At 46.6% G+C, this 25172-nt stretch overlaps 4 protein-coding genes across 9 annotated transcripts; 1 reads left to right on the top strand and 3 right to left on the bottom strand.

Annotated features, from left to right (window-relative positions):
* The first annotated feature begins 81 nt into the window (after positions 1 to 81).
* On the top strand, positions 82 to 9297 carry mntb (MAX network transcriptional repressor b). Its single transcript, XM_084697526.1, has 6 exons — positions 82 to 451; positions 2746 to 3352; positions 3494 to 3535; positions 3632 to 3743; positions 6331 to 6523; positions 6625 to 9297. The coding sequence occupies exons 1-6, from the start codon at positions 379 to 381 to the stop codon at positions 7362 to 7364; spliced, it is 1767 nt and encodes a 588-aa protein (XP_084553652.1). The 5' UTR covers positions 82 to 378; the 3' UTR covers positions 7365 to 9297.
* On the bottom strand, positions 9274 to 14380 carry septin4a (septin 4a). 3 transcript variants are annotated; one of them, XM_084697528.1, is made up of 12 exons: positions 14241 to 14380; positions 13422 to 14149; positions 11823 to 12378; positions 11569 to 11655; positions 11336 to 11459; positions 11104 to 11238; positions 10877 to 10994; positions 10631 to 10732; positions 10427 to 10523; positions 10158 to 10320; positions 9893 to 9995; positions 9274 to 9718 (listed from the first exon to the last, which is right to left on the bottom strand). In XM_084697528.1, exons 3-12 carry the CDS (start codon positions 12325 to 12327, stop codon positions 9647 to 9649), a joined length of 1506 nt encoding a protein of 501 aa, XP_084553654.1. In that variant the 5' UTR covers positions 12328 to 12378; positions 13422 to 14149; positions 14241 to 14380; the 3' UTR covers positions 9274 to 9646. The 3 variants fall into 3 exon arrangements, with proteins under 3 accessions (XP_084553654.1, XP_084553655.1, XP_084553653.1); XM_084697529.1 differs by lacking the exon at positions 14241 to 14380 and having other exon boundaries at positions 11823 to 11919; positions 12001 to 12378; positions 13422 to 14157; XM_084697527.1 differs by lacking the exon at positions 14241 to 14380 and having other exon boundaries at positions 13422 to 14157.
* On the bottom strand, positions 14298 to 17243 carry LOC146288053 (septin-4-like). Of its 4 annotated transcripts, XM_084697532.1 has the most exons (10): positions 16388 to 16561; positions 16206 to 16305; positions 15970 to 16056; positions 15714 to 15837; positions 15471 to 15605; positions 15253 to 15370; positions 15045 to 15146; positions 14798 to 14894; positions 14564 to 14703; positions 14298 to 14424 (listed from the first exon to the last, which is right to left on the bottom strand). In XM_084697532.1, the coding sequence occupies exons 1-10, from the start codon at positions 16520 to 16522 to the stop codon at positions 14353 to 14355; spliced, it is 1110 nt and encodes a 369-aa protein (XP_084553658.1). In that variant the 5' UTR covers positions 16523 to 16561; the 3' UTR covers positions 14298 to 14352. The 4 variants fall into 4 exon arrangements, with proteins under 4 accessions (XP_084553658.1, XP_084553659.1, XP_084553656.1 ...); XM_084697533.1 differs by lacking the exon at positions 16388 to 16561 and adding an exon at positions 17226 to 17243 and having other exon boundaries at positions 14298 to 14703; XM_084697530.1 differs by having other exon boundaries at positions 14298 to 14703.
* A 56-nt stretch (positions 17244 to 17299) lies between these two features.
* On the bottom strand, positions 17300 to 24453 carry LOC146288052 (LIM domain kinase 1-like). The gene is made up of 15 exons (XM_084697525.1): positions 24156 to 24453; positions 22209 to 22347; positions 21409 to 21518; positions 21148 to 21324; positions 20949 to 21054; positions 20576 to 20847; positions 20251 to 20440; positions 19873 to 19959; positions 19613 to 19744; positions 19393 to 19452; positions 19159 to 19224; positions 18857 to 19043; positions 18715 to 18770; positions 18321 to 18478; positions 17300 to 18197 (listed from the first exon to the last, which is right to left on the bottom strand). The coding sequence occupies exons 1-15, from the start codon at positions 24197 to 24199 to the stop codon at positions 17633 to 17635; spliced, it is 2349 nt and encodes a 782-aa protein (XP_084553651.1). The 5' UTR covers positions 24200 to 24453; the 3' UTR covers positions 17300 to 17632.
* Positions 24454 to 25172: the final 719 nt, after the last annotated feature.

Raw genomic sequence — 25172 nt, 5'->3', positions numbered from 1 at the left:
GAATCAACTTTTTGAGCTTTCACAAGCAAGGAGAACACCTCGATAAAAACCTAATCCTAGATGATTCCAGTCAGTGTTTTGGGCAAGGTTGTAGTAACAGGGCGGGTTAGCGCGTGGGGGGCGGGTCTTTTATTGAATACCATTGCGCCTTGTTGTGTATTCCCGTACTCGCATCGCCATCTTGTTGCAATCCCTCTTTTACGTATGTGAGGATTTAACTACGATTTGTCCCATAATTTTTTTGTTATTTTGAAAAGAAAGAGAGGAACCACTCAAGCGCGTTTGTGAATTATACAGCGTGTACTTGCTTCCCGGGATTATTTGTGCGTTTTCCCTCTGTCCCGGGCAACCGGGCTGCTACCGAAAGGGGCAAGCGAGATGAGCATCGATACTCTTCTGGAGGCGGCCAGATATCTGGAATGGCAAGCCCAGCAACAACAGATTGCACGTGGTAAGGCGGGGGTAGTTGCAATAAACTGGGAAGAACCAGGTCGTGACAGAGTGGTCCCCTTTTAACGTTAATTTGATGAATCAAAAACTATATTTCGTATGTTGGGGAGACCACACAAACTATGAGTGGCATTCCAACTGACCCACCCAGCTAGGAAAGAGGAAGAAAAAAAAACTAGATTTTATTCCGTATTCTTAATTACAACCCAACCAACAAGCAAAGGTTAATTGCGAAACAACACCTCCGCTTTATTCCCCCATGTAATGTATTTGTATCTTTACCAGTGCGAGAACAGGATCATTGCTAACTCGGTTTCCGGGTTAATTCCTTTCTATATATAGCCATGTCTTGCTGCTGCTACTATGTTCGTGTATGTCTGTGGGTGCGTGTGTGTCTACATTGACAGATCGCGGCAAGTCGCATGCTGTATGCTTTTTTTTGTACGGTTTATGTTTGTGACAAAAGTACCGACACTGCATCCCCAATGCGGTGTTACAAGTCGGAATTCATTGGCGACTACGCGGATACGTTGTTTCAACAGTGCACATTACGTACATTCCATGGTCAATTTACGTTATAAAGTTACATTAAATAATCGTGGCTTGTCAGTTACGTAGTCAATACATGGGCTGGCTTTCCGAGTTGTAGAATAGTGTGTAAGGAGTAGTGCTCGCAGGTTGGAAGGGCGGTGGCAGAATATGAGGCTTGCTTTTTACATAATGCCCTGACATTGCAAAGCTATCCTATGACACACTTGGGCGGGTCAACCCCCATAGTTTGCTAAATTTAAGTTAGGTGATATTGAAATACACTAAGCATTTCTAACTGGATATCTTCCGTTTCTCCCGCAATACATTTAGATTTTCTCTTTCCACCGCGACATCACTTAGAGCTTTTTGTTTCACTTACTGGGTGACGTGTCAGTCTGTCTACACCCCCCCACACACACTCACCGCGTGCCCTTGGACCCGCCCTCAACAACCACGTGCACGCCCCCCACCCTTCCCGTCAAGCCAACTGACTGGCGCGGGTCACAGTGGAGAATAAGTAGGGCAACCGCCTCCCCTTCCCGTTTTTTACTTTCCCCTCCCTCCGTCAATGCAGAAGTTATGTAATTTACGTCTGCGTGATTTTTCAGGCATCGTGGGCTAAACTGAAAGTGTGTGTAGGTGCTTGTGTGTGTCTGCAAGATAAATTGCGTATTTATTATATTAATGAGTGAGGTAGAAACACCATACTGTGTGGCTTTTGCTTCTGACTTTGTCTCATTGTAATACAATTATTTATGAGGATTTACGAACTTTTAAACGTTGAAATGTATTGCCTCTACCTTACACTAGTCCTAAAACAATGTTTCTATTGCATAGCCACAGTACATTCCCATCAAAACATGTGGGGGTTGATATGTGTGAAAGAGGTGTATAAATCCCTGGTCCTTACACCTGTGTGTTGCTGTATCTCTGGAAAGTGTTATAATATGGTTCATATGTTGTGATAGATCAATAGAAAATGACTGTTGGTATTTATTGCAAATGTACTCACACTGCCGTTTATTCCATATCTCTAGATAGGGATGTGTTTGATGAGTGGGACAGCTCTATGTCGTTTGGTGTCTACTGATCGGTTGCCATGGGTTGTCATGGTTCTGTCTCGATGACAGAGTGAGTGACTCCCTAACAACCCACCTACTGATACTGCCGGAGCGCAGGCCCCCTGCATGCTGCGGCAGTAAGATCCCTGCACAGTCAGAGCAGAGGGGCTGATGCTAGGCAGTATCCCATCAGAGGGGCTGGTGCTAGTCAGTATCCCATCAGAGGGGCTGGTGCTAGTCAGTATCCAATCAGACAGGCTGATGCTAGTCAGTATCCCATCAGAGGGCCTGATTCTAGTCAGTATCCAATCAGACAGGCTGATGCTAGTCAGTATCCCATCACGGTCAGAGCAGAGGCTGAGTTCCAGACAGGTCCTATCCTCACGTCCCACCAGTCTGCCTCCCTTTACGATAATGTCACCCCTCTGTGTCTGTGTGTGTGTACACTTATGCATATGTAGCTTATGTTTCTTGGAAACCAGGAAGTGCTTCTATTGACGTGTATGTGTAGCCTCCCTTTGTGTTGTGCGAGAGGTAGCTTGAAATCTTTATCAATATTTTTTACATGTCTCCTTTTTTAATCTTTTCTTCTGTCATCCTCTCCTTTCTCCTTCCTACATCTCTTTTTCATAATTTCTTCCATTCCTCTTCTGGTCTTCCCCTCTCCTCCTCCTCCTTTCCTCCTCCCTTTCTCATTTTTCAGAGGAGGAGCAGAGAAGAGAGAAGGCGGAGCTTCACAGTAGAGAGCCTGAGCCCTGGAGAGTGGAAGTGGTGACTTCTTCTGCTCAGCCAATCAGGTTCAATTATGCCCCCTGGGGGGAGGAGTCGCACCATCAGCACCAGCACATCTCCCCAGCCCCTCCTCCTCCTCCACCCCCCCCCTCTCTCCCTCCACCTCAAGTCCCCATCTCAGTCCTCCCCATGGTCCCCATTGTCACAGGAGCGCCTTCTGTCCCGTCCCTTCCCCTGGTCACGCCCGTCGCCGCCGCGGTGGCAACGTCGCTGAACGGCTCCCCGCCAACCAAGAATGGCTCCTCCCCGACTCAGCAGCATCCAATCACACGCCACCTGATGTGCGCCACCCAGATGAAGGTCGAGCCTAATTCGCTGACGCCGCTGACAGGTGTTACTCCCAGCCAACCTCAGCCTCAGGTCCAGATTCCTTACCCCACCACTATCATCACCACCAGTACGGCCAGCTCCCAGCATGCTCTGCTTCCCCAGCAAGGCCCGCCCACTCCTCAACCTCGTACCAATGGAATGGTCATGGATGACATGAGAGGGCTGGATGGGAAGAGACGACCAGGGGGGTGAGTGCCTCTGTCTGTCTGTCTGTGTCTGTCTGTCTGTCTGTCTGTCTGTCTCTGTTGGTGTGTTTCTGTGTGCCTGTGTGTATATTGGAAAGACACTGAGCAACAGCATTTTCTCATCAGCTTATATCTATTCTTCAGAGCGGGAACAAGAGAGGTGCACAATAAGCTGGAGAAGAACAGGTCAGCAAAACGCAACATTCCCATGCATTCTGGGTGAATGGGGTCTAGCCAGCATGAGGGAAGGCTAAACTGCAAACCTCTTCTCTCCTCTCCCAGACGAGCTCATCTGAAGGAGTGTTTTGAGACGCTGAAGAAGAACGTTCCTAACGTGGACGAGAAGAAGACGTCGAACCTCAGTGTTCTCCGCAGTGCTCTGCGCTACATACAGGTGTGTTTGATGTTGTTGGCGTGTCTGTGTGAAAGGGAGTTAGCTCATGTGACAGTAACGGACAAACAGAACACGGGTCTGTGCTGGACCTGTCAAGTGAATATAACTGGTCTGTGGATCGCTGGAAAGTTACAGTATGCAGTGCATGAGCTTAAAGGTTATTGGTCGTACTGGCTTTTATTTGTGAAACCACTGATCCTTGGATGTTGCCCATTTTCTTCTAGTGAGTCCAGATAGATAGCAGTGACCTGATCCTTCAAGGCCAAACCGTTAGTAAACGTTGCCCTTCCACTGGCTTCTCTTCCCACACACAAAGCGCAAAGAGAAAAAACGAAAACGCTTTTCATCTTGCTCCGCTCGCCTGTTCTCCTCCGCCTCTTCTCTCTGCCTCTCCTTGGGCCACGTGAGCTGTGAGCACATGGCTAGCGCGAGCCTGGAGATGTCATCCCCCCCACTGCCCCCACCCCTGCACGTCCTAGGCCCCTCCCCCTCACAGCAGTTTGACAGAGGAACAGACTGGGCACGCTCCGCTCCGTTGCAGCTGCACACGCTCAGTGGTAAGAACCCTGTAGTGGCGCCGTCTCCACGGCGACGAGGGAGCGATGCAGAGCAGCGTTGGTCGCTCTGCCCTCTGTATTTCGCTGTCTCTCCCTTCCCTCCTTCTTTTCCTCCATAGATCTCTGCTTCTTTCTCTTCTTGTACACTTGTTCCTCCTCTCTCGCTCCTCTCACTCCTTCCCCCCTCCTTTCTCTCACTCCCTCTCCTCCCCTCTCCCTTATGTCCTGTACTATGCTCCCTGTTTGGCCTTTAGAGCTCTTGGTAACCATAGAGACACACTGCAGGTGTGTGTGCGCGCGCTGTGTTGTGGGATCTTTGCTATCAGTAGCCCCTTGCATACCTAAGCAGAGTATTTAAGCAGATGAAACCTTAAATGAAGAGAACACTGCCACTGTTGCTGCTTCTGAAGGTGAATGGCTTGTAAATGTGCAGATTGCAGAGGTGGGGGGGTGACGTCAGCTGGAACCAGACATTCCACTTGTGTCAATAACGCGGCTGTGATCGTGCGGAGCAGTGGGGGAGGAGAGAAGCGAGGAGGTTTCTAGGAAACCATCCGAAGTGGGGGAGGGAAGAAGAAGTGTAGGGAAATAATGAATAGCGAGCCAAGCGCCAGACTGGAAAACACCCAATCACATCACTCCTAATAAGTTATCGTTCCCCATGCATCACCCAATTACATCCCTCCTTATGCTGAGCTACACTCCGCTGCTCACGCATCCAAATCCTAGCGGATGTTGTTACCAAGGAAACGGCAATGGGTGGCAGCTGTTTCCGTGGTGACATGTCATGGGACCGGTGGTGTAACGGTGTGCTTGAGACCGAGGTTGATACCTGATGATAATAACAGGGTGTCACTCCAGCTCCAGGCTCTGGTCCGGCTAGGAGCTCAGAATGTATCTAAAGGTGTTAAAAGGCCGGGCTTCTTAAGCAGATGATCCCACCTGTATCTGGATGTGCCACGATCCTACTGATTAATCCTTGTCACTATGCATGCTTTAGACATGCAGGCATTGGAACAAGCAGGCAGGCAGACAGATAGACAGGCATACCTCATCAAACTAACATATAGAAATAGGACCTTCAGATGCACACAATCAACCAGAAGCCCAGAGGCTGTAGTAGAGGTAGTTTGGATGAGAGAGCAGGTTACCTTGCCTTGCACGTGGACTTTCCACCATTTGGCTGAGGAGAGGAAACTAAGCTTTGCGTACTGAACCGAGTGTTCTGAACCATGCGGTCCCCATATGTCGCCGCTCTCCCCCGCTGTCACAGCACCTGTCTCGCACCTCTCCCCTCTCCATTCATCCGCCCGCCCATCCAGTACATCCCGATTCTCACATCCCCTTTATCCTGTTTTCCTTCTCGTTTCCTTCCGTGGGGCCCACCCGCTCCTCCTCCATGCTAGCCCTTCGTTTCGCCCTCCCCTCCTGGCTGCGCTAATCTGTGTTAATGTTCTTAGCCACCCGTCCCCTCTGCCTGTTTTGGTGTTCCTCAGTCAGATGACCTACAGAGAAACTGGGTCAGGGAGCCATTTGTGTGTATCCCTACTGCTCACTATCTCTGCCTCTCCCGCTCTCTGCTCTCTTTGTTGATCTTGTTCGGTAGACTTTACTCTTTCACTCCCTGTGTAGTATGGGGTTTTATAACGGTGATCGAGCGATGACGCAGTCTCCCAGTCATGAAATACGCCCTTCCTGACAAGGCGAGGGGTTAGAGGGAAGGGTTTTTACCTCTAATCCCACCCACGCTCTGATGAGCGCACGCTGATTAGCGTCGGACATATTTGGACTGACGTGATTAAGGAAAAAGGGAGACCGTGGAATGTTTACCCCTTCTCAGAGCCAACCCCCTTCTGTCACAGTAATAACTTCCAGGAAATGGAAAGGGGCCTAGCTGGGGTGACAGTGAAATGTATGAATTGTCATTAATGTTTGGATTAATACGGTTGCGAATGGGGGAAGAACTATCATTGGACCTTACCTTATTGACCCAGTGTGTGTGTGTGTGTGTGTGTGTGTGTCTACTTCAGACTCTAAAGCGCAAGGAGAAAGAGTACGAGCATGAGATGGAGCGCCTGGCGCGAGAGAAGATCGCCACGCAGCAGAGACTGGCGGAGCTGAAGAACGAGCTCGGTCAGTGCATGGACGTCCTGGAGATAGACCGGGTTCTCCGACAGACTGTCCAGCCAGAGGAGGACCAGGCGTCCACGTCCACGGCCTCAGGTACAGCTATGGAGACACTCGCAGACGCCCCCGCGCCGCGTCGGGGGAAAATATAACGACATTTGCCAACAAAGTCGTAATGTTTGTTCTCTTGTTTTCAGAAGGGGAAGAGATCTTTGACCAGGACATTGATGAGGATGTGTCTCCTCCTCCGCCCTCCTCGTTGCGCAAGCTGCCTCCGCCCATCCTGCAGACCCAACCACTCCTCACTTCTCACCTGTCGATCCAGCACACAGCCCTCCCCCTCTCGGGTGTCCTGACCAGCTCGCCCCTCTCGGCCGGCCACCCCCCTCAGGCCATCGCCCCGGCACCGGCCACTCACCCCCTCCTGCCTCCATCCATTCAAGTACAGCCCACTGTCATCGCCCATGCCGCTGTTTCCCACCCATCAGTCATCCAGGCTGTCAATCATGTCCTCCCAGCCAAGCATCTGACACACATCGCCCCTTCTCCTGGCCCCCCTTCCTCCACCCCTCAACCAATGGCAGCCACTGTTGCGGCTCACCAGCCAATGACTGCCCAGCCCATTGGACACATCACTGTCCACCCTGTAGCTCACATACCCTCCCACCTCTACCCCCAGGGCGTGTCTGTGTCCCAGCCAACTGTGGTGGGCCACATAACCCACACTTTCACCCACGTCCAGGCTAACCCCCATGCTAACGCTAACGGAGGCCAGGTCAAGGGTGCCACCATGCCCGGCCAGGGGAGCCCATCCTTGGGGAAGCCCACCGCTGTCCTTACCCCCCACCACCAACTAGTTGGACAGGCCACCGTCCTTAACCCTGTGACCATGGTGACTGTTCCGCCATTCCCTGTGAGCACGCTCAAACTGGCTTGAAGGAGAGGATCAACGGCCGATAGAGCCTAAACTACAACACGATGAGTCAGACTCCTACAGGGTTTTGAACAACACCAGAACATTCCTGACAGACGTACTGGTGACATAGACTAATCTGCAGTCAGTACGATACTCTTCAGATTAACTAGTGAACAAAGGTAGGAGCTGTTCCGGGGGACACACACACAAACACACACACACGCAAGAATAGCGATGGACGTCGTGGCAAGCACCGTGAAAGGCCCACTGCTCTCGGTCTGTTCCCCTTGGACTGGGAGATTAGAATTCTCTCTCTCCTTCCCACCCTGTCTCCCTCCTTCCAGTCGTCTCCCCAGTCTCACTCAGCCCAGTCTCACTCAGCCCAGTCTCACTCAGCCCAGTCTCACTCAGCCCAGTCTCACTCAGCCCAGTCTCACTCAGCCCAGTCTCACTCAGCCCAGTCTCACTCAGCCCAGTCTCACTCAGGCCAGTCTCACTCAGCCCAGTCTCACTCAGCCCAGTCTCACTCAGGCTCCAGGGGCTCCAGCAGCCCCTCGAGGAAAACATGACCAGAAATCAAGTCATTTAAGAAGGAAACCCTCGCAGTAGTTCCTGAAGTAGGTTCATGTTCACCTTGTCAAATGATGTCATTCAGAGGGGACAGACACACATGTGGGCGGTGTCTTAAAGGGGGTGTGACGTCGCTGGGCTGCTGGGTGACTGACTGAACCAGCATCTCGATTGTCTCCAGATGCCACACCCCTATCCTGTTCTGGTCGTCTGTGCCGTTCTGACAGTGCTGGACAGAGAAGCGGAGGGGGAGACGAAGCAGCTTTAAACCGACGAGATGCATCCATGCCGTCAGAGACAGCAGGGAGGTTCTTTCTACTCCAGCCCAACAGCCCCCTCTGCTGCCTCTTCCTGACCTCATGTTGGCAGCAGTACGTACGCCTACGATCAGCACGGGGTGGGGGCTAGGGTTCAGACCTTCCCAGCTGTGTGTGTGTGTGTGTGTGTTACAACAGCCCTTTTTCCAGCCTATATGTATCTACATCTGTGTTTGTCACTGTCTGTTTCAGTAAGTATGTAGACAATGTTTTATGGTCCTTTTTTTCATTTTCTTTTTTTGTGTTGTGTGGGTATGTTAATATATTCAGTATGATTTTTTGTTTACATTTTATTACACACTATGATTAAACCCACTGTACCTACCAAGGGGCATGGTTCTGGTTCCATATTTGCCCCTGTGCATGTTGGAGAGGATGTATGAGTGAATTGGGCAGTTTCACGCAAGTGAGATGCGGTGTGAATCTTTGTGGGTAATGTCATGTGTTGTATACTGTGCTTCCTGAACACTGTGACAACCTTGCTATCACACACACATACACACACATGCCCACAGTGAATTTGAAAGTTGTGTCGAGTTTCTCTCTGTGTAAAGAGCTGGATGTAGGGATGGAAAGAGAATGTCTCTTTTCTCTTTGACACCATAATGTCTGATTTAGTTCAGTTTTCCAATATGCTTATGTATGTACAGTATGTATGAAATTTTGTATATGTGTGATTGTATGCACGCGTTAGCATTTATCTCTATGTATTTTAACATTTTACCCATGCCTGTTTTTGCATGTAGATTGCTGTTTAGTTTCTGTTTCAATGTTGATTTTTTTTGTAAGTTTCTTTATTTCTGGGACCATGTACAATATTGTATGGTGTGGGTGGGATTATGGACCTCATTGCTACATTGATATTATATATGAATATAAAAACAGATGTTTTCCCTATGGAGAAAGTTTAAGTTATATATCGCCTGTACATTTTGGGCTGCCTTTTAGATCTAACTGTCCACTATGTTTAAAATAACAACAATAATGGAAAAAAAGAATACTAATGAGAAAAATTATGCTGATGAAATAACTATGAAGATTCTTAATAAATCTTATTACATTTACAACATTGGCCGTGTTCACTTTGGTCTCCTCACCCCTCTCTTTTTAGAAGCCCAAAAGAGCGAACAGTGCTGTCCTCCAAGTTGATGGAGGCTAGAATACGCTGCCATCCCATTAGGACCAGTGAGTACAGCAGGTACAGATCATGTCTTTATTGCATGCCAGCTGAGGTGCTACGGTCCCAGAGGAGGGAGAACCAAGTGTCCGTGGAGAGTAATGACCTTCTGGGGTCTTCAACTATTCTGGTGAAACAAAGGAAGGAGCATTGGGGGTGATGTGGGGGGACAAGGAAAGCGTCATGTAGATGCCTGGGGCCTCTGGGGCTGAGGAGAAGCTCAGGGAATCCTGGGTAAATCAGGAGCCTTCTCTCTGCCCGTGCTTCATCTGCTCCTGAATCCTCTCCAGCACCTCCTGCATCCTCCTCAACTTGGGGAAGAGGGACAGGGAGAAGGTAAAGGCAAAGGTACGGCACATTTTCCGAAGCTACGTGGAACTGGCTATGATTTGATATGGTACTGACATGTACTGTATATATTGTACATGTAGGACCACAGCATAGTGTTAGTGTGTGACATGGTACATTGTGTGTACATGTCTTACCTCTTCATCTTTCTCCAGGATGAGCTTCTCAGTCTCACTGTCAACAGGAACCAGAGGAAGGGGGAAGTCAACCGCGCTCTCTCTCTGAATCCTGTCCCGCAGACTGCCAGAAACACAACCAGGAAATACACATTTAAAAAAACAAAAAACAGAACCTCTTTCAGGTACATGACACCACACACATCAGATGTCTCAGAGTGTCCTTATGTACTCCTGTCCGTCTGAACACGAGTGTGTGAGTGTCGGAGAGAGTGTCCGTCCACACCTGCGCTTCCTCTCCAGGACCACCATGCGGGTCATGTTCTGGATGCACTGGGCTCTGTAGTTCTCGTAATGCGTCTCCCGTGTCACGTCCTTCAGGTCCTGCATGTGTGTCCTCACCAGCATGTTCCTCAGCATCAGGAAGTCGGAGTGAGCTGGGTTCTCCACTGGCAACACAGCAACGCAGCGATGTTAGTTCACAGTGTTACTGGAGGAGGTCTCGCACACCAACTCTCCAACCCTGATTCTAGGACAGCTGGTCCTTTGTCGTACCATCTACCACTCCCCAGGGATAGAGACGACCTCTGAACTTTCGGCCTTTACTCTCCACCTGCAGGTTACTGCCTATTACTGCGAACGGAATACTGTCCTGCAGAGAACGAGACAGAAAGAGAGACACAAAGTGAGAAACATACGAAAAGAGGGAGATGTTTAGTATAAACCAGAGTCATCTAAACAGACAGATCCAGGTCTCACCTTGAGCAGCTGGTCCTGCTGTTTGAAGTCCTCGTCCTCATCAGAGTCACACTCTGGGAACTGGTAGATATTAATCCCAAAGTGTTCAATCTCCTCTCGGATCTGTGCACACACACACATACACACACAAAGAATAAGCAATCCTAACAATGCATAGATCAAGAAGATTAAGACCGCATACAGTATATCGCAGTCCCAGCATGGAACATCACATGTAGGAACGTTCCTGGTTCCTCGTTCCTGTACCTTCATCTTCTTCTTGTGGACCTCTGCTGGTGTCAGACTATCTGCTTTAGCCAGAATGGGGACGATGTTGACCTTCTCATGCAGGGCCCTCATACACTCCACATCCAGAGGCCTGAGTCTGTGAGGCAGCAGACAGGAATGCTATGAGACAGAGGACGTTCTCCAACGCCAGTGATCTGAGCGTGTGCTGACAGCGTGGGGTGTGGCGTGATTGTGCGCCCTCCTACCCGTGGCCAAAGGGAGAGATGAAGTACAGGCAGCAGTGGACTCTGTTGTCCTGAATGTTCTTCCTGTTCAAGCCGCTCTCGTCTCTGAAGTACTGCTCAAACTGTTGGTCTATGTAGTCTTCTATTTCCTTCCAGCTACATAGAAGATTGAATGGGTCACACGAAGAAAACTACAACCATTGTAAAGATGAAGCTGAGGATGGCATCCTCAGATGCTAGGCATTCACTGTACCTCTCGTTGTTGTTCACAGCATCTCCGTAACCTGGGGTGTCTACAATGGTGAGTCTGAGTTTCACCCCCTTCTCTTCAATACCCATGCTGTGCTTGACGATGTCCACTGTCTGAGTGATCCGCTCTGCACACACACATGTACAGTAGGTAAAGATTCTAGAAGATCTGTTAGGTCTGATGAGTTCAAAGTTATTTTTGATGCCACCTATAGACTGGCAAGGTTGGTATTTTACCTTCTGCATTCAGCACCTTCCTATCCTTGTAGAGGTCTGTAATGAACAGACTGTTGACCAGCGTGGATTTACCCAGACCAGACTCTCCTAGTAATAAGATGGGAGGGAGAAAGTGGTCTGAAACTATTCTGTTATCAAATACATGAACTAAAACCAACTGTAGTACGTGTCATGGTGGAATCCAATGGTAAAATAACATGTTGCATGAAACAACATGTTGCATGAAGCTCCTGGGACTTGGATCACTCACTCACCTGCAACCATGAGAGTGAAGGCAAAGCCTTTCTTCACTGACTTCCTGTGTACCTGGTTTGGCAGAGTGGCAAAACCCACATACTCCTTGTCCTGGTCCTGCACCACAGAAAATAAGCAAAACAGCAAAACACCAAAACCACATGAATCCATCCTATCTCCAGTCTCTCTACTGCCCACCTCTGCAGAGTCATAGGGGTCAAAGCGGCTCCAGGGGCTGCGTGGTCGCGAGGGGCTCTGGGGGTAGTCCAAGGAGCCCACAGAGGCCAGCTGGTGCCCCCGTAGCTGCACGGGCTGGAACTCTGTTTCCAAGGGGACACGACTGGGCCGCGGAGGGGTGACTGGGGTTCCAGAAGGGTTGCACGGGGTGGGCCGAGGCAAAGGCGATGTCCTCTGGGTGTAGGGGAGTAGATCGGGCCCCATCCCTGTGGCCTCTGGTTCACGGTCAATGACGGGTGTGTGACGGCCAGGGTGTTTTTCCCCAGAGGGAGGGGGAAGGTCCTTCATGGTGTAGGCCAGCTCTGCATCCTCTGGGTCCTCGATGGACAGACTGGCCAACTGAGACAGGAGGGAGAGGTACTGGGATGAAGGAAGAAGAGGACTGGGCCCTAATCATTTCACTCACTTTTCTCACGGGTGGAAAGTATTTAGTCTTGTATCTGGGTGGTGTGTGCTGAAAATATGTTTCGTGTCAGTATAAAGTAAAACATTTCTCAAATTGTAAAAGACCCTTCAATTGCACTGATCTCTACTTTTTGTGTGTGTGGTAAGCATCTCAATGATAAAACCAAGATATTTAGGAAATATAGATCCACCCTGTCTTTATACATCATTTTTCTATCTATGATTGAATTAAATCATTACAGTGACATGGATCCAGCTCGATAAGCAGGTTAGAGGCAGGCAGGGTGACTGTGCTATCAGACACCATGCTATCAGACACCATGCTACCTCATCAACTGTCTGGAAACTGGAAAGTGTGGAGCTCAATGTTAGGCCGAAAATGAGGCTGTTCTTGCTCTGGAAGGCTTTTTACTGTTCTGTCAGACTATTTCTATGACATTGGAGGGATTAACTATAAAACGAATTGATTCAAACGCAACTGGACACATATCTATGCTGTAAATATATTAACTTAAACACACACAGAAACTGGAAACTTACATACTGAGTAACTTTACACAACATGAACAGGTCTGTCTATAAGAAGTGATGGTGGTCAATATTCCCAGTGCTCTTCAAGCAAAGCCAGTAACCCCCCCTACATGGCCCATAATCCTCCATGGTAATCATTATCATGCATGTCTTGCCTGTTTTGGGTGGAGTGCCATGCCCAGACTCGATGAGAACGAGCAACAGCTACCGACAATACAGGTCGAGTCAACAACAGGTCCTGTGGCCTACCTGTCAGCTTTCATTACCCACAACCCTTTGTAGTAGGCTTAACTCAACCTCTAATACTCTGATCTCCAGTAATAGGGTGGGGGTAGAAGATTTGTCTTGTTCTTGCACACATAGTTGAGTATATGTATACAGTAGGCTAATTGTACAACAGACTATTCTACTACTACTACTATTATCTGTTTCACCAAAGGTCCTACCTCATGTTCTGGTAGATGTAGATAGGTTACCGCAGCAGTAGGCAGTGAGGGTAGGAGTAGACATTGAATACATTTTAGTTCTACCCATTCATCGTTTTTACTAGTAGGCTATATTTTATATTCACTTAAACATCAAACAAATGTGGCTGATGATTCCTTACGTCACGTCAATATTACTGGTATGTATACCCTACAATACAATGATAGGCTACTTAATCTTTATATTGGGGCATAAGCAAGAGTAGCCTACCCAATCACTTTGATCACAATCAGAAAGTTTCATAGTCTCTTTAATGGAATGCTTAACTACAAAACAAGTCAAAAGATGGTGTTACCTTTTTTGCAACTGCTTCGAAACCTAACGGGTGATGACATGTGTTCCATGTTGGGTTGACAGTTAGGTGGTCATCGGACACGAACAAGGGGAATTCCGTATCAGTCCAAAGCGCTCCGTTGATTAAAGTTCCCTTGTTCCAAATTAATTTCGTCCAAAATGTAAAAACTACGTCGCACGTTTGGTCTTGAAAATGCAATGTATATTTTGACAAGAAACACTGGCATATATATAGGCTTCGTTTCAGCACCACCTTCAGCGGACAGTGGAACTTGCCGTGACGTATACCACAACATTCGGAATTGGATTGCGTCAGGGACAGGTAAGGACGTACTTCCAGACATTAGGTATGTTCGACTTCATGCAGCGCCGGCGTCGCCTGCAGCCCAGCTGACTGAAAAAGCCAATTGCATTCTCAGCTTAAGGGCAGCCGGCTGCAGCCTGCATAAAGTCAAGCACACCTAATGGTATATAAACTACATTACCTGATCTTTGTGTTATCCAGAGCTTATCGAAATTTGAAATTATAAAACAATTACAAATTTAAATTGGAATGCTGTGTCTGAATTCAAGCATTCATTTCATATCATTTTATTATTAGTTTACAGCTGCTGTGATCGTGTTGTTCCCATCAGTTTCCAAGACAAACAGTTCAGGTTTGTCAGAATCCTAAGAAATTAACAAAACATTGGACACATTCTAATTATGAAATTGGGAGATGCCCATTGTGTTTACTTTCTACTGAACATTTAAATGTATAGTAGTCGTCTATTATGATAAATCTAAGCGTAATTATGAGACTGCTTACATTGTCAACGTTTTTACAAAGCCACTGGGCTCTGTAGTTTTCATAGTGTATTTCCTGGGTCACATCTTTCAGGTCCTGCATGTGTGTCCTCACAAGCATGTTCCTCAGGTGCACAAAGTCACTGTGGACAGGGTTATCAACTGCCAACACAACACAAATCATCAGCATTGAAAACAGTCGAATCATGACATGATGTGGATAACTTTGACTTGTTGGTGTCCTCCTCCTCTGCACCTTCCACAACTCCCCAGGGGTAGAGACGGGCCCTGAACCTCCTGCCGTTACCCTCCACCACAGCATTACTGCCTATCACAGCAAACGGAACAGAGTTCTGAGAACGAGAGACAGAGAGAGAGACAGAGAGAAAGAGAGAGGAAGAGAGAGAGAGGGAAGCAAGAATATCATCGTCATCTGCCAACCTCAGATAGCTCAGGAATATCAACTGTGTTTGGGTGCTGTAGGGCTTTAAGCCAGCTCTCACCTTCAACTCTATTTCCTGTAGCTTGAATTCCTCATCTTCATCTGAGTCGCAGTCAGAAAAATGGTAGATCTGAATTTTGTACTTCTCTAATTCACTCAGAATCTACAAAAGAAAGAGAGAGGAGGGGGAAAGAGAGAGATCAAGAGACAGGTAACCTAAATCGACTTGCTCATATGATGTCAGTGACAGCAGGGTAATAGAGTCTAACCCTGGCTTTCATCTGCGTGATTTCCACCCTAGTGAGGCTGTCTGCTTTGGCCAACACAGGGATAATGTTGACCTTGTCTTGGAGAGCTCTCATGCACTCCACATCCAAAGGCTTCAGGCTGGATCAAAAACAGAATCACATTTGATTCAGCATACATCGTATTAAGGATTATTATGAATGATGTTGTCATGCGAGTGTGTCCGAGGTGAGTCTCCTACCCATGGCCATAGGGGGAGATGAAGTACAGGCAGCAGTGGACTCTGTGGTCCTGGGTGTTCTTGCGGTTAAGACCGATTTCATCCAAGCGGTACTGCTCAAACTTATGGTCAATGTAGTCGGACAACACTGTCCAGCTTCCCATCGAACATGAACACACACACATATACATTCTTACTCACTCTAGATCTAGGAGGCCTGAAGGAGAAGTGAAGAGAGAACTCTTATACAGTATGTGGCTATACCATTGTAAGCTGTTCAGAGCATCCCCAAACCCCGGTGTGTCCACAATGTTGAGTTTGAGCTTCACTCCTTTCTCCTCAATTAGAACAGTCTTCTTAGTGATAGACACAGTCTGAACCATCTTCTCTGGGGGAAAAGAAAATCCTTCAGAAAGGATGCGGCCTTCGAGTTTTGTTACACCTAGGCCATCTTTCTCTCTTTCTGTAACCGTGTTTCAAGGTACTAACTTTGTTGTTAGTATACTAAGCAGTTCAGTACCTGAGGCCTCAAGAACGTTCTTGTCCTTGTACAGATCAGTGAGGAACAGACTGTTGATAAGAGTGGATTTACCCAGGCCAGATTCTCCTACGAGAAGAGGGAAAAGACAGGAACAAGAATGGAAAGACAGATTCAGAGTGGGAGAAGAGTGAAACAGACAAAGAAGATGACACACCAAAACAATATATATCCTTAGGGTAGTTAATGCACAAAGGAGTCCCTGTATCTGTCCTCACCTGCCACCATCAGGGTGAACTCAAAACCTTTCTTCACTGACTTCCTGTGTACTTGGTTGGGCAGAGTGGCAAAACCCACATACTCCCTATCCAGGTCCTGCTGTGAATGTGACATATCTAGTAGGTAAAATAAGCTACATTACCAGTAGACTCCTTTTCAACATTGAATATGGTTGCATCACCTCACTGGAATCATAGGGGTCGAGGCGACCCCAGGGGCTTTTGGGTCGAATGGGGGGACCCTGGCTATCTGAGGAAGTAATGTAAGTTGTCTCCGGCTCTCCTAACACAATTGTGCTGCTTTTTTGGAGTTCCATCAGAAAACTGTATGACTCATCTGTGGAGAGGTTGGAGTACTGGACCGAGGAGACGAAGGGAATTCATGGTGGGAGTCTTGTTGATTGACAAACATGAAATCCTTGATAAACAGTAGCTTTATTCTATGCAACTGTCCCTACTTGCCTTACCTCGCTTTCTGTGGTATTGCAGGAGTGAGGAGAGGATTGAAAGCAAATAGATTAACATCAAGCCTGGCTACCAATTCGACCAGGTAGCCTAGTAAAAAAACAATGTGACCTCATAAGCCTATAACATCACTACAGTACTGGCCTCAAGTCTCACGCATTCGTTGTGTGACTCACGTTTTTAAGATTAACATATTCTAAACAGCTTAAGCTAACCCTTACCACTAAAAACTCCTTCAGTCTGTGTACCTGGGTTGAAAACGATGTAAGGTAAGATGACTAGCCTAATCATAAACACGCAAGCTAGCTAGCTAGTTAGTGCTAGCTAGCGTTAGTATGTTGCAGATGTGTCCTCGTTCCATTCTCTTGGACAGCTACAGTAGGCTACCTGCTGTCTAGCTCTACTTGCTAGCCACCAGCATAATTTGTCTATTTTTGATTGATTGAATAAGAAATAAGTCTTAAGAGAACGTCTGAATACATCTACAAATACTAAACTTAAATAAATGGTAAATAAAATAGTATGTTTCAAGATTAAGTGTAGTAATTTAGCTACCATATTCGGCCTTCTGCATCCTTATCACTACAACGGTTTAAAATTTGAAATCATGAAGCTCGCGAACTCGAATCTTTTCAATTTGACCAAACTAAACTCAGATTTAATTTAAATGTCTTATAGTTTACATACATCATAAAAAAAACAAAGAAATTAAAAAAGCTCAAGTCCAGTTATAAATATTGGCAAATAATATGAAATATAATCGTTCACAGCTTTATGTAAGTTTCCATATAAACTCAGTAAAGTTGATAAAAGTCTGTATAGCCTTAAATTAGGACACATCTAACGCTAGCTACTGTGTTGATGTAGATAACATTATTAATAAAGTATCAAGAGTTAAAAGCCATCATTGTGTGAATTTAAACCATAAATGGACACAGTCTCAAAGTAAGTCTTTCATGGAGTCATAAGAATGAGCTTTCTTCTGTGGTTCTGTCCCATACCACCCTACATACCCTCCTGGGTCTATGGACCCGGCTTGGCAGTGGGCTAAGAATGTGGTGTACTGGGCCATGTTGTGGTGTGTTAGGTACTGGTTGGTTATGGTTGTGTCCAAAGCTTTTTGAACAGTCATGGTTAGGGTCTTGGTTCATAGACTGCAGTTGTTTCGGGGAGCTGTTGTTTTGTGAGTCATTGGTTTCTCCATCCAAAGTGTGGTTATGGTCAGGGCTTTGTCTATTGTTCTGGAGTTCTGAATCACTTTGCATGGGATCATGATTTTGAGAGCTGTTGTGGTTTTTGGGCTCCAAGCAGTTGTTGTTGTCCACCGAGTGGCTGTGCTTCATGCAGGGTTTCTGGGTTTTTGAGAGGGAGTGCTCTTGGGCAGGGTAGTGGTCCTGGTTGTTAGAGCTGTCATAGAGCTTCCAGAAGGCATGGCGTACCTGCTCCAGTTCAGAGAGTAAAGACAGTCCAATGTCCAGGTGCATCAACAGGTTCTCCAACCACTCATCCAGCTTAGCAAAGGAGGGACTGAGAGACAGAGAGGCAGAACGGAAATAAAGTTAAGAGAAAGATAGATAAAAAGGCTAAAGAAAGAGATAAGGCAGGGAGTGGAAAGTGTATCTGGACAGGTGTTTGGTGATGGATGTTTACCGTGTATCTGCTTCCATGTCACAGCAGAGTGCTGCTAGGGGTAGGAAGGAAGAGGGGCACTCTGGGTGGTGGTACTGCTCCAGAAAACCTGGGACATTTAGACCAAAATCTTGGGTCCTTGGAAGGTAGTCTGGGTCAGCACTCACTCTGCCTATCACCTGTGACAGAGAGCGACCGGTGACAGAGGCATTTTAAACAATAGGAAACCTTTAATATGAATCAAATTACAGTATGTGGTTTATCACTAAATGACACATGCGTAGATAAAATTACTTTTAGATCATCTTTAGCTGCTGCATCTAACTATAGATCAGCTTTAGCTGCTGCATCTAACTGTAGATTGGCTATAGCTGTATTTCATGCCCAATGTAGATGTTGCTGAACTTCTTCGTACCTCACACAGCATGATGCCAAACGAGAAAATATCCACACGCTCATCATAACTCTTTCCTGGGACACAAAGCAGAGCAGTTAAAAGGAATATCTTAACATCAGAACATTATTCCCCAAGACCCTTCGTCGCGTTCGTCCCTCACCATGAATCATCTCAGGAGCCATCCAGTAAGGGTTTCCAACCACGGTGTATCTCTTCCTACGGTCTGGCTTACGGAGCTCAGACACTCTCCCTACTGAAGTTCTCCCCAATGAGGGTGCCCTGCCCTGGGTCTTCTCCTCCACCACCAGCCTGGCCAGGCCAAAGTCTGCCACCACCACACTCTGGTTCTGAGTTCAGACAGAGGGATTTACAGAGATTTACTGAACTTGTGTTGTAATATTTGGACCGTTTAACTGTCTTCTGTGTTCCTGTCCTTGAGGGATGTGTGGCTCACCCACTCACCTCTCTGACAAGGCAGTTGTGTGAGTTGAGATCACGGTGGATGACGTTCATGGAATGTAAGTATGCCTGAGAGAAAACGAGGAGAGAGATATGAGAGAAGAAGCAGAGGGGAAAGTAAAAACTGAAAGAGGTAGAAAATGATAGACAATAGGGAATGGCAGGGGGAATAAGTGAAAAGCTTTCTATTAAATAATAAAGCATCCAGAATCCCCTAATGTGTCAAGAGAGACTTACCATTCCAGCAGCAATGTCCTTGGCAAAGCTCACTCTAACTCTCCATGGGAAGTCACTGTCCTAGACCAAGTAACGTAATTAGATCATGTAAGGTAACTAGTTCTCCAACAACCAGCTCGCTATTCAAAGACAGTGCCTTCACAAACACATTGGACTCTAGTACTAGTATATAATCCTTGTATGTAGATGCATATTCAGACACACATACACATCCCCTAACCATTTTATTGATGGTTTCTCGTAGAGTCCCTGCTTGGACGTACTCGGAGATGAAGTTTAGACGTTTATCTTTGTAGAGGAGCCCAATGAACTTCAGAACATTGGGGTGGTCCAGACATCTCATGACCTTTACCTGCACACAGGTGGCAGGAGTTTAGTCAATCTTCTTTCATATCCCTATACAATATATCATAATTACAATCAATATAATGTGATGATCTAATTAATAAATCCCACTAGACTGTGGATTGTTTCAACCACCTCCTTGAGGAAGGTCTTCTGTGTCTCCTCATCAAAACGGATCAGCTCCTTCATCACCATCACCTCCCCTGTCTCCTTATGTGTCACCTTCACAACACACACAGTGGGTTTGTCACACTGTACTCGGCATGCAGTGTCACAAACATATCTTTCAATGGTACACTGTAATCTTGCAACAAATTAGAGCACTTTGGTTGGCGTTGGCTGTTTTTAAATGTGCTTTATATATATTCATATACAGTACCAGTCAAAAGTTTGGACACATTTTCCCTGTCCAAACTTCGGACTGGTACTGTATATATCCCCGTAATATGTTTTACGGTTGTTATGCTGATGATATGTCATCCTCATCTTTCTTTGTGGTGGGCTGTGCTGTACCTTGATGGCCTGCCCAAAGCAGCCCTTGCCAAGCACTTCTCCATGGATGAGGTCCGAGGCTCTGAAGATTCGGTGGGCTTTCTCTACAGAGTCCACACGCAGGGACTCAGAGCGAGCCATGTCCCTCCGCTGAGACTGCAACGGCATAGCACCCTGAGAAAGGGGGGACTTATCTATACTGCAGCTACGTCTGAGAGTCAGAAAATATGTGTGTGTGTGAGAGAGGGAGAGAGAGGAAGAGAGGGTATAGATGTTACTAAACGTGTAACTTCTTTAGATTGCTACTAATGTCTCTTTCTCTGTGGGTGGAGTCACTCAGACTTACAGGATGTGTCTGGAGCGCATTCCTGTGAGTCCCTGGCCCTGAGGGGGTGAAAGGCTGAGTCTGATTGGCTCTTCCGTCTGCTCCTCTGGGTTAGGCTCCTCCTCCAGGCTGGGGAGCTTGTGGGAACTCTTGAGGTTGTCATGGACACAAGAGTCAGTGCAGGGGCTGGCATCCTGGGCGACCGTGGGGGGGAGAGGATCTCCAGAGGTAGAAGGGTTGTGCTCTACTGTCAGCTGAACTGGGTGACCTGTGTCTTGGATTACGCGCTGTATCTGATGACAAAGCCATGTACAACGTAGACTTAGCTTTGTGTCATTGAACTGTCATGGAAGGTGTAGCGTAGCTGCATAGGTGTTCGGTTGTGTATGCCTACCTCATCCAGTGAAATATTTCGGACTGGAGTGCCGTTGATTTCTAAGACCCGGTCACCAACGTGAATGGAGGTAAGCAGGTCAGAGGTTAGAAGAGCTCCGCCCAACCTGTAGAGGGGAGAGTGAAGGGAAGGATAAGTTAATTTGTCAGTATAGTAAATATTCTGGGCAGGGTTTTTATCTCAGACTGAACCAACTCACTCTGTCACCGTGACAACCATCCCCTCCTTTTGACTGTGATCCGTAGACACAGAAAGTCCTCGGCGACCGATGACTGGGTGAGGGAGGGACACCAGCGCCACCGTGTGGTGATTTCTGGTCAGTGGCCCAGTCAACCCCTTCACAGGGGAACTCCTTCCCTGGCAGTAACAGTGACCGCTACACAACAGGTTGGAAAGAGGAAGGTTTAACATCTGCTTCTATTATAAACACCCCCCTCTTGGTCTCCTTCACTAGACTGACCAGTAGAGTTTAGAACGTTCCACAAGAGTGTACGTGTCTCCGTCTCCAATAAACATCCCGCAGTTCATACAGGTAAAACACTCAGGGTGGAACTTCTGTTCTCCAGCAACCTACAAAGAAGAAGAAGATGAGAGATAGATAGATAGATAGATAGATAGAGAAAGAGAGAGAAATAAGGGGTTAATCTATTCTCTGAATGTTTTCAGAGGGAAATCCTCTGCTTTGAAACCTGGGAAAAGAGACAACTTTCATCCTCATATCAGGAGGAAACTGGGAGTCAAGAGGAAGGGACTCCTACTAAGGGGGCCTAATGTCAGGCTTCCTATCTGTCTGTACATGCTTAGTTTGCATGGTTAGTTTAATCTAATACAGAATAGTTTATTTACCGTAATTACTGATAATACACAAGTGTGTCATTTTGGTCCTTAAACCCCTTTCAAAAAATGTCAACATATCACTTATCAAACACAGCTATTCAAAAAGAGTTCTGTGAGGTCCTTAAAGAAGTATGCAGCAGTACAGAAAACTATTGAGTTGGTAATATGGAATCTGGATTTACAGCTAATCTGTTTCGGGAAAGATTATGTTTAACAGTAGCTCCTTTGATGGTAATCGCTAATTAGTGAGAGTGAAATTAGGCCAATAGAAACATTTATTTACCAATTACCAGCAGTCTGTGGTCATACGATGGGTGAAAACTGATGTATCAAGGTTGGTTTCTGTGATGTGGCATGATGTCTGGCATGACAGAGTGATGATGAGTGTATTGGAATAGGAAGGTCTGGCAGGGAGTCTCTCACCATGATGAGCCCTGTAGTGATGGCCTCCTTGCAGCCATGGCAGTGCTCCCCATAGCGGGCCCAGTAGTGTCTCTTACAGTACAGCTTAGCCTCCCGCTCATAGTACCACTGAGACAAGATACAGCCACATTCACTGCACCTGCCAACCACAGAGAGACACAAGGAGACAGGAGTCAGCCAGGAATCTGATGACGCAAAGGAAGACTGTTAGAGATGACACGTAAGTGACTTCCTGTTTGGTGTTTGCGAGGAAGTGTTGGGAATGAGGTTGATCTGACACAGGTCAAGGGAGACCCTGGGACCATGACATCCTTGAATAATCACTGGGGTATGGACTTCCTCGGCTAAAAGTATGAAATGAAACTTGTTAATCAAACTCATGTACTGCTGTGCCTGTACCCAATTAGATTGTGTTCTTTCACTAGCGATGAGGATAACATCTGCCAGCCAAACAAATAGGCTGTGTTATTCAGAGCATTCCAACAGGAAATCCAGTTTTGTCTAAAGAAAAGTGTAATTGTTATGATGTCCTCAGCCAATTCACTGTGTTCTTTCTACTAATAGCTAAAATGTAGTCAGCAAAACCAACCTTGTAGCTTAACATCCATTCAGCACCACAGTATGCAAATCTAGAAGGACTTGATTGGTGAAAGTAATACGGTTGATGCTCCACTGGACCCACTGAAAGGCTTGGTGTTTCCATGACAAAAGCGTTTCAATATTTATGCCTCGTCAGATCCACGTTAATAAGGGGATGGTGTGGAACTGATATCAGACCAGGACCATGTTCTGTAAAAACCTGCTCTCTTATCTTTCCAACACTAGTGCCGGAGTGGGAGGAGACTTCCTGTGCAGAGTAATGTGCCATGCTTCCTCTTCTATGTTGTGTAAATGCCGTGTTCTCCTACAATGGAGAATGGATTAGGCTGTCTTACAATGAAGAATGAAATCTTTAGAGGAAGAGATAAAAATGCAGCCTTCTTCCTGTGTTGGAGACAATTGCTGACGGCTGAATGTCTTTCTCATGAAATAACAAATTACTGTAAATGTTACTTGTGTTATTAAATATATATTTGGAAAACGGTATTTCACAACATATAACAAAAGATGTCTGTTTACCCACTAGTGCACCTCTAGCTGGTTTACCGAAAACAAAGATTCATTTATAATCATGAGATTCCTCGTGGAGTGCCTCAGATAATAATTTCCCTTGTATGACGCTAAGCATAGCAAGAGTTCCGCCTCAATCCGTCTGAGGAAATGACACATGAATTTAACACTGGCGGGAGACAGCTGCATGTTTATTTCTGTCAAGTCTTTATTTTTCTGCTTCTGGCACCAGGTGTTTGAGCAGCACATCTGGAACTCTGCTTCACTGAAACATCTGGGTCAGAAACATCACTGGAATCCTCCCGGCCTTGGAATACCTTTTTTATCCCTCTCTTCTTCTCTTCCTTTCAAACCTCAAGTCCTTCCTCTACCTTTGTTTTTAAAGTCTTCAGTCTTTCTACCCTTGAGTAACTATCTTTTTCACTCTCGTACATTTTCAAACACAATGGGACTTGACCGTATCATGATGTCATGGCTAGGGTCAAATGTCATATGCTTGTGACATCCTTTCTATATCCACTCCCAACAGGACTTCCTTTTAACAGCGTTAGTCATGTACTGTAGTGTCCTCTAGCCTTTAACTTTGTAAGTCTGCCTTGCACAATTGATAATCAATTTGCTAACTTTTCCAACCGCCATTGGTTGACTTTGAGAGCACGATGATAGTTCCTATGAATATGTGTGTTGACAACATTTCAGCAGTGCCTTCAGATGAAGGGATAGGCTATGTTGCAAGACGGCAAGATGTGTTGAAATACCATATGTGGTGCCAGACTTAACACACCACTGTGGTCACACGCGCAGACGCAAACACACAATAGGAAGAGAGAAACTTACCTTCCTTTCATTCCTCGCCGAAAACGCTGGTCACGCCGTGACATTCCACTCAGACCCTCCTCCTACAGACAGCTGTCACTCACAACGATCCTTTCGCACCTTCAGTAGACCAGTTAGACAGGAGAAAACAACAGAGCAGAGGAGAGCTTGCTGTTTGGTACTGTATGGCTGATTGTGTGTGTGTGTGTGCTCTCTCTGACACCGCAGTACTAGTAAGCTCTGTGTTTTCCCCATTCGCTCAGGCGTTTCCTGTGCTCCGAACTCCCTCACCGTTGTCTGTGTCTGCTTGTGAGAAAAAAGCCCTGACCCAGTAACACCATCCACCCGGCCCCCTCTGCTGGCCACAGACTCACAACCTATCACAGACACCCTCACCACACTCCTCCTCCAGCAACTTTCAGTATGTAGACCTTCTCCAGAAGGAGATAGAGTTACACTCCTTTCTCATTCAAATACCTTGTGAGACTTCATGCTACAGAGCTGCACACAAATTCAAAATTATACTGCAGATAAACTGGCTGTGTGTTTGTGTGTGTTTTTCTTTTCTTTAAAAAAAAACTAAAAACCAAATCAGGCTCCAAACATAAATTGGTCCTGTACCAATCAGCACATGCACAAGCATAATCTCTTTATGAATGCCCCAGTTCCTGCACTGTCCTAGTGCTGGTCCAACACACTGTTCAGACTGCAGAGGAAATGCTGGCAAAGCAAAGGAGGCCAAAATTCCTACCCCAACAGAATGGGGGAGCATTTTATGTGCAAAGTCTTTATGGATGTTTTTATGCTACTGCACACTTCTTATTGAAATAGATGCAGTTATTTTTTCCTGCAGCAGGTTTCTTACAGACCTGTGCATCTAAGTATAGACCCAGACTGTAATTCATTAGAGTGGTATACTATGTCAGGAGCCAAACTGTATCTAACGAATGCACAAATACAGAATGTCAGTATGCTGAGAGAGAGAGAGAGAGAGAGAGAGAGAGAGAGAGAGAGAGAGAGAGAGAGAGAGAGAGAGAG

Source organism: Hypomesus nipponensis, chromosome 5 (genome assembly GCF_054491055.1).
Source record: "Hypomesus nipponensis isolate SF chromosome 5, ASM5449105v1, whole genome shotgun sequence".
NCBI classification, from domain to species: Eukaryota; Metazoa; Chordata; class Actinopteri; order Osmeriformes; family Osmeridae; genus Hypomesus; species Hypomesus nipponensis.
This window is presented reverse-complemented; position numbering and strand designations above follow the sequence as displayed.